Here is a 12,684-nt window from a genome sequence, read left to right on the forward strand (position 1 = left end):
GCAGCGGAGCAAAGTGCTGCTTCTGCTGCTGCTGCTGCTGCTGCTGCAGTTCTCCTGCTGCAGCTTTAACTAAGTCAGCGGAATAGCTGAGTGCAGGGAAAGCTGAAGTGGCTCTCGCCAGATCATTCAAATTCTTGTCTGTATCTGTGGCAGTGGCTGCTCCGCCCTGCAGCAAAATGGAGCTCTCGGGGGCTCTAGTGCTGCAGCGCTCTGGTGCTGCAGCGCTCTTGTTCTGCTGCTCTAGTGCTGCAGCGCTCCAGTGCTGCTGGGCTCTTGTGCTGCTGCTCTAGCGCTGCAGCCCTCTACTACTGCTGCGCTCTAGTGCTGCTGGGCTCTTGTGCTGCTGCTCTAGTGCTGCTGCGTTCCAGTGCTGCTGCACTCTAGTGCTGCTGGGCTACTGTGCTGCTGAAGCTGCGCAGCAGCAGAAAAGCCAGAAGCCCCTGGGCGTGGCTACGGGCAAGAGAGCCCGCTAGGGTCTGTGGGACTGTGGGGAGTTTGGGGTGTATAGACACCGCGTCAGCTAGCTGACTCCGCAAGCCTTGAGAAAACTCAGACTGACTCCCAAGGAATTAAGATTGAGTAAACTCAATCTTAACTTCTTGGGAGTCCACTAGCGGGCCAAGATCGACTTGGAAGCAGGTTTAGAGGTGGTCTCTGACAGCGTTTAATTTGCTGGAGGGCTCGGGTTTTAAATGATAAAAAGGGGCTTCAGCTCTGGGACTCCAGCTCATTTCCTAGCTGTTGGCTCCTGCCTTTCTGCTGCCGAGAGCCATTTACTAAAGGCAACTGAGTGTTCTTTTGCTGCCTTTTGGGCCAGCTGGCTAGCCTGGCCAAAGCAAGCTGGCTAGCCAGGCCGAAGCAGCTAGCCCGGAGCTCTTTGGGGTTTTCTGGCTGTGAGCCACCACTGCACAAATTTTGGCTTTCTGCTCTTCTTCACAAAAGCACGAAATTGCTGAAGTTCAGAGAAGCCAGTACGCAACTGAGGGCTTGCGGTGGCCAGTGTAATGGACTGTATTCACTGTAATAATTTTTTGTAAAAAGAACAATTTCAAATGGACATAACTGGACAAAATGCCCAAGTGCCTGTCCTTTGATTGGCAGCCCTCTTGGCTTCTTTGCCATGTGCAGCTTTGGGAATAGCTGCGGGAGTTTCTTCAAATTTTTTCATGTTTTTGTTTTGCCTCGCTTTGCCTCACTGGCGGGCCGTAGGCCTGCGTTGCAAATGTCTTCGGCTTATACGCTCAGAGTTTTCTTGTTTTTCTTTTTTCGCCGCTTTTGCAGCTTTCAGTTTGCTGCACTTGCGGGCGAAGTTTCTTTGAGTGGTGTGAGCCAATTGAGTCTTGAATTCCAATTAAAGGGGGCAAAAGCTCTTGCAATTGAGTCCCGAATTCAAATTGAAAGAAACAAAAGGAAACAAATACTCTTATGGACTCACCAGATTGCTTTGTCTTCCCACTGCCCAGCTAAGAGGCAGCACACCAGCTAGCCACAGCGAAGCCACACTCCTTAGAAAGCCAACTTCCCCGACAGCTAGCTGCTGCACAGCTAGCCAAATTTTATTGTGGCTAGCCAGCAGCAGAGGGGGCCGAACATTGCCCCACTGCCTCAGGTCGAATACCAGCAGCTGCCCCCGCGCTTCCCAGCAGATCTTGGCCTTCGGCAGCGCGCTCTTTTCAGTTTTTTTAATTTAAACTTTTTAAAGTTTTCGAAGCTGCTGCTGCTGCAGCAGCTTCACCTTCGGGCGAGCTGATCTTTAAAAGTCCTCTTCACTGAATTTCACGTCTGCCCGCATGCTGCGCATTAGCCTTTTCAGCTTTCTTTCTAAAGGGCCAAGTGAAGGCCGTTTGCCCACGCAGCTCTAACTGGTCCTTTTCCAAATTGCTGCAGCTGCTGCCCACTTGGGGGTTTGCCTGAGGCAGTGGGGCCTCCCGTGGGTGCACTCTTTACTTGAGCATTTCCTCTTGGAATTTTTTTCTTTCAAGGATTTATTTGCTTCTTGAGCCCGGGGGAATATACCCGGCCTTCTCTGCTGCCAATCTCTCGCAAACTTCCCTACAAGTGTTCCATTTAATCGAATTTTTCTCAAGACCCTCTTCTCCGCTGCAGCTGCTGGAGAGTCCGTCCACAGTGGCTCAGCTCTTTGCCTTGGCAGCAGCAAGTAACTCTTTTTCTTGCGAAACTTTGAGCTGCTGTCAGCCACTCAGGCCTCGCGCTGCACTTCAGCAGCAGCCCCGCGTGGCTCCCCACAGGCCCCTTGACTCCCCTTTCTGCTGCGGAGAGCTGAGGCGCGAAATAGCCCGCCAAGGCTGCTGCTGCTTGCTGCAGCAGTGACAGCTTTGCTGCTGCGCTATTTGTGGGGTATTTGCAGGGGCTTACGGAAAGTGCTGCTCCTCACCCTTTCTTTAGCGGAGCCTCGGGCTGCTCCCCGGACTCTAGCTAGGCTTTTCAAAACTTTAGTTTGTGCTGCAGCAGGCAGCTCATAGGACAGCTGCTGCAGCAAAATTAGCTCCTAATGGGTGAATCATAGCTTCCCAAAACTTGAAAATGCTCAACCCCCCTTAGCCTTCATCCTCGCCCGCCAGGGCCTGCCTTAGCTGCTTCCTTGAAGGGAGCAGCAGCTTCTTTACTGCGAAGCCGTCGGTGCAGCAGCTGCTGCAGCAGCTGCAGCAGCAGTAGCTGCAGCAGCAGCAGCAGGGTGGCTGTGCCTGCAGAGAATTTCGTTGTTAGACTTTCCCCAGTTCGGGCTATCCATCAATTTATTTGTTCTATTCTTATTAAGAATACATTTTGAAAATAAAAAACATGAAGAGCAGCAAAAGTGGTGTTCGTAAGAACGCATTTGGCTGCCAGCGCAGCAGCAGCAGCTTCCCCGAGATCGAGCTGCTGCGCAAATCGCAGCAGCAAGTGTGGGCTGGCACTTCTGAAGAAATTTCAAAAAGAAATGAAATTATATTTTTAAAAGTTCATGTTTTGGAGTTCACAGAGTCTTTCCTGGCCTTTGAGTCTTTCTTATTTTTGCAAATAAATACTTTTTAGCTAATTCGTCCTCTAAATCATTTTAAATAATCCAGAAAGTCCTTTTGAGGAATTTAATTATCGCTGCAGCACGCAGCTCTTCCCCCCGCACTCTAACTTTGGAATAAAGGAGAAAGAATGAAATATATAAAACAGGCTGAGGCTCCTTCTCTCCGCAGCAGCAGCAGCAGCAGCAGCAGCAAAACAGCAGAATTTGAATTGCTGCAGGTGGCTGCGCCGACTGCTGCTACGCAGACTTACTAATTTTTCCTTCCTAATTTATGCAGAAACTGCAGCAGCAACAGCAACTTGAGCAGCTGCAGCAACTGCAGCAACCGCTGCAGCAACTGCAGCAGCAGCTGCTGCTGAGTTGCTGCTGTTGCTGCTGTTGCTGCTGTAGTGCATTTTATCGTTGTTGCATTTAATTTCTTTTTGCTAATTGGCAGCTGCTTCTGCCCTACTGACTGCTGCCTGCTTTCCCTTTGTTGTTTTTTAAATTTCTCTTTTCCATTAAATTTGAACTAAATAACTTTCCCTTACTCCTGCTTTGGCATTAACTAATTAGCTCCCTAGCTTCTCTGCGACTTGGCGTTTTCGGAGCTGCTTCCTGTGTACCGCTGCTGCTGCTGCTGCTGCAGTTACCGCTGCTGCTGCTGCTGCTGCAGTTGGTGCTGCTGCTGCTGCAGTTGGTGCTGCTGCTCTTCAGGGGCTGCCAGGTGCGCTTCTCTTCAGACGTTTCTGTTGTTTGGGGAGAAAAAAGACTAAAAGAGCAACAAAGAACCGGCAGAAAATGAAAAAAGAAAAAGAAAAGCAGAACAACGAGAGCTGCTGAGCTCGAGAGTTCAAATTGCATTATTTCGACACAAGACACAGAAGAACAAGACTTGCTGTTGCTTCCACAGCAGAGAGCGCCGCCGCCAACGCCTCCAAGGGCCGCACTGCATGCAACATGAAAAATAGACAGAAACAACTGCAGCAGCAGCAGCAGCAGCAGCAGCAGCAGCAGCAGCAGCAGCAGGAGGTGTGCTGCTTGCAGCGGCGGCCGGCGCCTCCCCCGCGTCGCCTCCCCCGCCCCCGCCGCTGCCGCTGCTGCTGCTGCTGCTGCTGCTGCTGCTGCAGGCGCCCGACCCCTCCCCCCGTTCTAGGGGCTGGGTAGTTTCTGCTGCTGCTGCTGCTGCTGGAGTTTGTGCTGCTGCTTGAGTTTTTGCTGCTGCGTGAAGAGCTCGTCGTCGCGGCGCCAGGGGTCCCAAGTGGCCCTGCGGAAGTACATGTTGAGGCAGGGTTTTCTGAAGAGAAGTCTTTTAAGTTCCACAACTTCTTTCGGAGAAGGTCTGCTGCCGCTTTTGTAGACTTGCAGCGCAGCAAGCAGCTTCAGAATGACTGGCTTGAGCGTGCCGGGGCGGCGCGCCTCCGCGCGCAGCAGCAGCAGCGGCGCTGCTGCCATCTGCTGCAGCAGCGGCCCCCACCACAGCTGCTGCTGCATCGGCGGCCCCACAACTTGGCAAATACTCCAAAGATAATCCGCAATAAGAAACCTTCTGGCCAGAGGCAGCAGCGCGTAGCCCTGGAAGCGGACTTGGAGTTCAGCAGCAAGAAAGCGCTGGGCGTAGCGCAGCAGAGTTTCACCGAGACGCACTAAGTACTGCTGCTCTCTTGCTGTCAGCCAGTCCTTCAGCAGCAAATAACGAACTGGACTCAGTTTTGTGGCGACTCCAGTGCTGACTTCTGCTGCTCCGGCTCGCTGCAGCTCCAGGGGGAGAATGCCTTCGGCCGGGGCTCGCCGGGGGAGGCGGAAGAAGGGGTGCTGCGCGTAGTCTATGTCCAGGTCTGCTTCTGCTGCTGCTGCTGCTGCTGCTGCTGCTTCTGCTGCTGCTGCCACCCGCTCCGCCAGAAACGCGTCCGAGGGACGCCCCGAAAACGGGTCGCTCTCCGACACACGCCGCTGCACCGCAACAGCAGCAGCAGCAGCAGCAGCAGCAGCCAGTGCAGCAAGGCAGCAGCAGCGAAGAAGCAAAGCCCGCGGGACAGGAGTTAGGGTTTACTGGCTCGGCAAAGGCTCTACGGGCTAGGGTTTAGGGTTTAGGGTTTGAGAGAAAACCCACCCCCACCTAGTTGCCCGTGTCCGGAGCCAACCTTACTCTTTTCCTGCGCCTGGGACCCGGAACTTGGACTTGCTCCTCCTCAGCTGCTGCTGCTGCTGCTGCTGCTGCTGCTGCTGCTGCTGCTGCCTCCGCCTCCGCCACCCCGCCTGCCGCCCCCGCCAGCCACTCCTCCGGAGAAGCCCCCGGCTCCGCGCCCGAAGACGAAGACGACTTCCGGCTCGCCTTCCTGCTGCTGCTCAAGCTGCTGCTGCTGCTGCTGCTGCTGCTGCTGCTGTACACCCTCGGCCCCGCCTCCCCAACCCGCCCAGGGCTCCCGTCGTCCGAGTCCAAAGCTATCCAGTGCATTATGTGCGGCTGCTGCTGCTGCTGCTGCTGCGGCGGCTGGACTGGCCGCGGCCGCTTCTGCGCCTTCTGCGGCTGCGGCTGCTGCTGCGGCTGCTGCTGCTGCTGCTGCTGCTGCTGCGGCGACTGCGCTGGCTGCTGCGGCGCAAGGTGACCCGGATGCGGAAGCTGCGGAAGCTGCGGCTGCTGCTGCTGCTGCTGCTGCTGCTGCTGCTGCTGGCGCTGCCTCATGGCCTCCTCCCGCATGCTCTGGTGGGCCTGCAGCTGCTTGAAGACCTGATCCTCCAGCTGCTGCAGCACAGCGGGGTGCAGCCGCTGCTGCAGCTGCTGCTGCAGCTGCTCGTGCAGCTCGTGCCGCAAGTCCGGGCCCGTGGGAAGCCGCAAATCTATCTTAAGCTTCGACCGCTGCTGCGGCGGCCGCTGCAGCAAAGTGTGGGGCGGCGCTGGCTGCTGCTGCACCAGCGGCGGCATCAGCAGCACCTGCTGCTGCTGCTGCTGCTGCGGCGGCGGCATCCGCGGCTGCTGCTGCTGCTGCTGGAACTGCAGCATCTGCTGCGCGTGCTGCTGCGGCGGCGGAGGCTGCTGCTGCAACTGTTGCTGCTGCTGCAACTGTTGCTGCTGCTGCAACTGTTGCTGCTGCTGCGCCTCGGGCCCCTGCAGCGACTGCTGGGGCTGCTGCTTCTGTGGCGGCGACTGCAGCTCCAGGTGCACATGCAGTTCCTGCTGCTGCTGCTGCTGCTGCTGCTGCTGCGGCGGCGGCGGCAAAAGGGGCAGCGTGCCCCTTGCCCCCTGAGCCGCCGCCTGAAACGGCTGGTGTGGCTGCGTGTTTTGCTGCAGCAGCAGCTGCCGCTGCTGCTGCTCGGGGGGCTGCTGCTGCTGCTGCAGATGCTGCTGCCGCAGCTGCAGCAGCTGCTGCTGCTGCAGCTGGTGCTGCTGCAGCTGCTGCATCAGCATGTGCTGCTGCTGCTCTGGCTGCGCCTGCTGCGAATGCAGCAGCTGAGTCTGCTGCTGCTGCTGAATGCAATCTCCCAAACTTCCCAAGAGCTGCGACAACACTTGCAGCTGGGGAGATGAGACAGTACCAATGTTGCCTTGTTGAATTTGCTGCTGCAGCTGCTGCTGCAGCTGCCCCAGCTGCTGCTGAAGCTGCTGTATCTGCTGCATGTGCTGCGAAGGCGGCAGCTCTTGCTGCTGCTGCTGCTGCTGCTGCTGCTGCTGCTGCATTGGCGTTTGAGGCCGCGGCGATGGCCGCGGCGATGGCCGCTGGAAGGACTGCGGCGGCTGCGGCGAGTGCTGCTGCAGCTGCTGCTGCTGCTGCTGCACCTGCACAAACGGCAGCTGGTGCTGCCTCTGAGGCAATGTTTGCTGCTGCGGCAGCACCGGGTGCTGCTGCTGCTGCTGCTGCTGCGGTTGGTGCTGCCGCACCTGTGGCAGCGGCATTTGTTGCGGCAGCAGCTCTCGGAGCCCCCGCAGTGGCTGACTCGGCTGCTGCTGCTGCTGCAGCTGCTGCTGCGGGTGCTGCAGTCGCTGCTCCGGGAGCGGCCCATGGCGCGGCAGGGGCTGCTGCTGCAGCAGGGGCTGCTGCTGCATTGGGGGCTGCTGTTGCAGCAGGTGCTGCTGCTGCATTGGGGGCTGCTGCTGCAGCGGGGGCTGCTGCTGCAGCAGGGGCTGCTGCTGCAGCAGGGGCTGCTGGTGCTGCTGCTGCAGGCTCGGGCGCATGGCCGACTGCTGCACTGGCTGTTGCGCGTACGCGGGTGGTGCTGCTGCTGCTGCTGCTGCTGCTGCTGCTGCTGCTGCTGCTCCGCCTGCTGCTGCTCCCACATTGTTTCCCCAAGGCCTAGGCCCTGTGACAGAAGCAAAAAAGTTATCCACAAAATCTGCCTGCAGCACCGGCAGCGCAACTCTTCCTGCTGCTTCCTGCAGCACTGCTGCTGCTGCTGCTTCGGAAGCAGCAGGAGCAGCAGCAAACTGGGAGTCCAGCGACGCGCTCTCCGGAGCCCAGCCGTGCGCAGCAGCAGGCAGCGCGCTGCTGCTGCTCGTGCTGCTGATGCTGGCCATGCTGCTGCTGCTGCCCATGCTGCTGCTGCTGCTGCCCATGCTGCTGCTGCCGACGTTGCCCGTGCTGCTCATGTGGCTGCTGCTCACGTTGCCCATGCTGCTCATGTAGCTGCTGATGTTGCTGCTGCTGCCCGTGCTGCTGCTGCCGAAGCCGCTGCTGCTCACGTTGCTGCTGCTGTTGCCGCTGCTGCCCATGGTGTTGCTGCTGACGTTGCCGCTGCTGCCCATGTTGCTGCCCATGTTGCTGCTGCTGATGTTGCTGCTGCTGCCCATGTTGCTGCTGCTGATGTTGCTGCTGCTGCTGCTGCTGCTCACCAAAGACTGGGGGTCCCACTCTCCCCTTTGAGCTTCCTCTGCTGCTTGCTGAAGCAGAACTGCAAGTATTGCTTCTTCATAGGCGGACAGGGACCCGTTGTTTGCTGCTGCTGCTGCTGCTGCTGCTGCTGCTGCTGCTGCTGCCCCGTACTCCTCCCCGTCAGGCCCCGTGGAAGCAGCAGCAGCAGCAGCAGCAGCAAAAGGCCCTATCCCCACTGCAGCAACAGCAGCATCAATTAGCTCTTCTAAATTCTGCAGCGGGTCTTCGTCCCAGGGCTCCTGCTGCGTGCTGTCGCTGGGCTCAGCAGCAGCAGCAGCAGCAGCAGTTGCTGCTGCTGCTGCTGCAGTAGCGGAGTGCGGGGTCTGGAAGCCCGAGGGCCCTGGTGCGTCAAGCTGCTGCTGAGCAGTGCGCTGTGCGTTCTGCTGCTGCTGCTGCTGCTGCTGCTGCGCACCGAAGTCGTGCGGCCCCCATCCCGCCGCTGCTGCTGCTGCTGCTGCTGCTCCCTCCTCGCCTGCTGCTGCTGCTGCAGCAGCAGGCGCTGCTGCTGGGTCGATCTCGTCCAGCAGCTCGCAAAGCCCCGAGCTGCTGGGCTCTTCGTAGCTGCCACTCGAGAGCCGCCGCACCCAGCTGCTGCTGCTGCTGCTGCCAGGTGACCCTGGGGGCCCCCGGGGGCCCCGGGGGCCCCTCAGCCTGCAGTAGTGGACTGCCAGCAGCAGCGCAACAGCAGAGCCAACGGCCTGCAGCAGCAGCAACTTGAGGGGCCCCCTTTTGCTGCTGCGGCGGGTGATGGGGGGCCTGCGGGGCTCCGGGGGGTGGGCGGGGAGCCCGTGCTGCTGCTGCTGCTGCGCCGCAGCGTGCTGCTGCTGCTGCTGCTGCTGCTGCTGCTGCTGCTGCTGCTGGTCGCGCAGCTGCTGCTGCGTGGGGTCGAGCTGCTGCAGCATTTCTAGAAAAGAAACAAAATAAAATTCGGAGCGCGGGCTGCAGCGCTGAGCCTCCGGAGGAGCTTTACAAAAACTAAAAGTGAACAGCAGCAGCTGCGGCGTGCTGCGCTGCGTTGCTGCTGCGCTGGGGTGTACAGACACCGCAGAAATCGGCGAGTTGCTGCTGCTGCTGCTGCTACGGGTTCATCGCCGTTGCGTCTCTGCTGCAGCTGGCCAGGCCGCGGCGGCGCGCTAACCAGCAGCAAAAGGGACAATAAAAGCAAATAAAGAAAAGAAATAAAAGAAAGCAACTAAGGGGGGCCTCGGGGGCGAAGAGGCGGCGAAACGGGAAGTCGGGATGGCTGCGGTTGCTGCTGCTGCTGCTGCTGCTGCTGCTGCGCCTCCCGAGCAGCAGCGCGTGGGGCCAGCAGCTACTTCATGCCTCGCCACTTGCTGCTGCTGCTGCTTTGCTGCTGCGGAACTTCACAGCTGCAGCACGCGCGAAGGAAAGCCTCAGTGCAGCAGCGCCTGCAGACACGGCGAAGCAAGAACACGTTGCTGCGGCGCTGCGCTGCGCTCTGCTGCCATTGCCAGCGGAGTTTTTGAAGAACAAAAACGAAAATAAACTGCTTTTGCAAAGTCCAAAGAAATAAAATACAGAAGCCGCAGCAGTTCGCGCGAACAGAGCTGCTGCTGCAGCCCGGAAAGCTCTAAGGGGAGCGATGCACAGACACCAGTTGCTGCTGCCGAGATCTCGCCGCTCCCGCGCGCTAAAAGGGTGCTTTTTGCTTCCAAAAACCTCTTTTGCTTCTTAAAATAATTGTTAAGTGCATTAAAACTGCCAGTTTGCTGCAGTTCCGCAGAAGGCGCGCCCCCAGCGGCGCCTCCAGCTGCAGTGGACCAGTGGCTAGCGCTCCCGAACCCGCCACGCGGAGGCCCCCGCAGACACCTTAATTGCCCGCCAATTCGCAGCTTTCTTCGCTAAACGCCACTTAATAAAGTCCAGAAAGTCATTTTTGTTCTCCTTGGGGGGCCCCAGGAGGTCTTTTCCAAAGATCTGCCCCGCGCCCCTCGCACTGGTTCCCGCCGGGAGGGAGGGTCTTGTCACCCGCGGCCCCCCCCCGCGCCCCCCGCCCCCGCTGCAGCAACAATGAATTGAATTGTTTTAAAACTAAAAATAAATTAAATAATGCCTTTTAAACTGCGCGAGCCGCGCCGGAGCGCCGCAGAGCCGCCGCCCCAGCACCCCGCGCCGCCCCCCCAACAGACAACGCCCGCAAGCCCTTCCCCCCTTTTTCAACAATGCACAGCCCCTCAAGACCCAATTAAAACCCCAAGAAATGCCATTTAGCACTGCCCCAGCTCAGCAGCCACTGCCTGTTGTCTCGGGGGGCCCCCCGAGGCCGGGGGGGGCCCCCCACAGGGCCCCCGCGCCCCCCTCGGGGGGCCCCCGGGGGCCCCGGGGGCCCCCCAGAACCCCTCGGGGGCACCTGGGGCTTCCCCGGGCTGGGGGGCCCCTCTGGGGCCCCGGGGACCCCTGTGGGGCCCCCCAGCTGCTGCTCGCCGGGGGCCCCCTTGTCTGCTGCAGCGGCGCAGCAGCAGCAGCAGCGCAGCAGCGGGTGCAGCAGCTGCTGCTGCCCCACACACAGCCGCAGGAGCAACGCCCGCAATGAAATAACAGCGTCTAGGGTCTAGGGTTTAGGGTTTAGGGTTTGGGGCCCCCGGGGCTGCTGCTCCTGCTGCTGCTGCTCCTGCCGCTGCTCCTGCTGCTGCTGCTGCTGCTGCTGCTGCTGCCCCCCAGTACACTTGCTACTTTCTGGCCTCAAAAACCCCCCGAAGCTTGGCTCGCAATCAGTTTAAAATGCATTAAATAAATAAATAAATAAATAAATAAATAAAATAAATAAATAAATAAATAAATAAATAAATAAATAAATAAATAAATAGTTTGGCTGCTCACACAAAAGCGGGCCTCCATTTATTCTTAATTGGGCGGAGCCGCCACGCCGCGGCGCTTGTGAAGGCGCATAAACAAACGACTGCTGCTGCTGCTGCTGCTGCTGCTGCTGCTGCAGCTGCTGCTGCTGCTGCTGCTGCAGCAGCAGCTGCTGCAGCAGCAGCTGCTGCTGCTGCTGCCCCAAGGCCCCAAGAGACTAAACCGGCTACACCAAACTTGAACTAAAAGATGAAAAACAAACAAAATCCCACCACACCCGTACAAGCCCTTTTAAAGGCCCCTCTAGGGGGCCCCCCTAGGGGGGCCCCCAAGGGGGCCCCCAGGGGCCCCCTAGGGGCCCCCAAGGGGCCCTCCGGGGGCCCCCCAGGGGCCCCCCAGGGGCCCCCAAGGGGCCCTCCTAAGGACTCCTGGTAATCCCTAAAAGCCCCCTGAAAGCACCCCTTGGGGCCTCCCAGGCCTTTAGGGGCCCCCTGGGGGCCCTTAGGGGCCCCCAGGGGCCCTCAGGGGCTTCCAGGGGGCCCCCTAGGGGCCCCCTATGGGGCCTTTAGGGGCCCCTTTTAACCCCTGGGGGCCCCTAGGGGCCCCCAAAGACCCTCAGGGCCGAAATGGCTCCAAATGGAGTAAATGGAAAGCCCTCAAAGGGGCCCCTAGGGGGGGCCCCAGGGGGCCCCCAAAAGGCACTGAGGGGGCCCCTAGGGGGCCCCTAGGGGGCCCCAAGGGGACCCCGAGGAGAAGACCCTAAAGGGGGCCCTAAGAGGTACTGAGGGGCCCCCAGGGGGCCCCAAAAAGGCGATAGAAGGGCCCTAAAAGGGCACTAAATGATGGGCCCTTAGGGGCCCCCAAGGGGGCCCCTAAAAGGCTCTAAGGAGGCCCATCTAGCTGGCTGCGTAGCTAGCTAACTACTCAGCTAGCTAGCCACCTCGCGGCCCAGCTAGCTAGCCACTCAAACAGCTAGCTAGCCACTTGGCTAGCTGCCTACGCAGCACTGCAAGGGGCTTCCCATAAACCTTTTTATTATTTTAAAACAATTGTAAAGACAAATAAAAAGTGAAGAAACAATAAGAGGCTGAGCCCGCAGCAGCGAACCTGCAGCTAGCCAGCTAGCTAGCTAGCCAGCTAGCTAGCCGGCTAGCTAGACAGCCAGCCAATCAGCTAGCTAGCTAGACAGTCAGCCAGCTAGCCAGCTAGACAGACAGACAGCTAGCTAGTAAGGTACCCAACCAGCCCGCTAGCTAGTAGCTAACTAGCAGCCAGCTTGCTAGCCAGCTAGCTAGCTAGCCAGCTGGCTAGCTAGCCAGCTAGCTAGCTAGCTAGCTAGCTGGGCAGTTGTGTGGGAGCTGCTGCTTGCTGCCTCTTGCAAAGCCCTGCAATCCAAGCTGACTCGTCGTCCGCCTCTGCAGCAAAAAAGAGAAAACTCGTGCAGCAAATGAGGCACTGCAGCAGCAGCAGCAGCAGCACGAAACAGCAGCAACACCAGTGCAGCAGCAACTGAAACGACAGCAGCACCAGCGCAGCAGCAGCGAAAGCGGCCGCAGCGCCAGCGCAGCAGCAGCAGCAGCAAGTGAGTCTGCTGACCGGCAGAGTCGGGCTCCGATGCAGCAGCAGCAGCAGCAGCAGCAGCAGCAGCAGCAGGATGCTCCTGGCTGCGGCAGTGCCGCTTGGCCTTGGGCTGTGCTGCTTCTGCTGCTGCTGATAAAAGGCGGACGCAGCTGGGGGCGGGGGCCTCTGAGAAATAAGGGTGAGCTAGAGCTGCAGCAGCAGCAGCAGCAGCAGCAGCAGCAGCAGCATGACAAAGAATTCGTCAGCAGCAGCAGAAGCAAGACAAAGCATTCGCCAGCAGCAGCAACAGTAAGACAAAGAATTCGTCAGCAGCAGCAGCAGCAAGACAGAGAATTCGTCAGCAGCAGCAGCAGCGGCAACGAACTAACAACAGCAGCAGCAGCAGCAGCAAGCAAAGAACAGCAGCAAAACCGG

General features: G+C 59.0%; 2 protein-coding genes across 2 annotated transcripts in view; one reads left to right on the forward strand and one right to left on the reverse strand.

Moving 5' to 3' along the window:
* Nucleotides 1-4,156: 4,156 nt before the first annotated feature.
* On the reverse strand, nt 4,157-8,774 carry ENH_00022400 (hypothetical protein, conserved; the record flags this gene model as incomplete). Its single annotated transcript, XM_013579584.1, has 2 exons — nt 4,157-4,795; nt 5,724-8,774. The coding sequence occupies 2 exons, from the start codon at nt 8,772-8,774 to the stop codon at nt 4,157-4,159; spliced, it is 3,690 nt and encodes a 1,229-aa protein (XP_013435038.1).
* A 2,164-nt stretch (nt 8,775-10,938) lies between these two features.
* Nucleotides 10,939-12,684, forward strand: part of ENH_00022410 (hypothetical protein) — a gene marked incomplete at both ends in the record, with an annotated part of 1,779 nt that continues 33 nt past the window's right edge. The window contains 2 exons of the mRNA XM_013579585.1: nt 10,939-11,120; nt 12,111-12,684. The exon at nt 12,111-12,684 is cut by the window's right edge and continues 33 nt beyond it. Of these exons, the coding sequence (XP_013435039.1) occupies nt 10,939-11,120; nt 12,111-12,684 (756 nt within the window). The remainder of the gene's footprint in view (nt 11,121-12,110) is intronic.

The sequence above is a fragment of the Eimeria necatrix genome, genomic scaffold (genome assembly GCF_000499385.1).
Source record: "Eimeria necatrix Houghton genomic scaffold, Enh_scaff179, whole genome shotgun sequence".
Taxonomy (NCBI): Eukaryota; Apicomplexa; class Conoidasida; order Eucoccidiorida; family Eimeriidae; genus Eimeria; species Eimeria necatrix.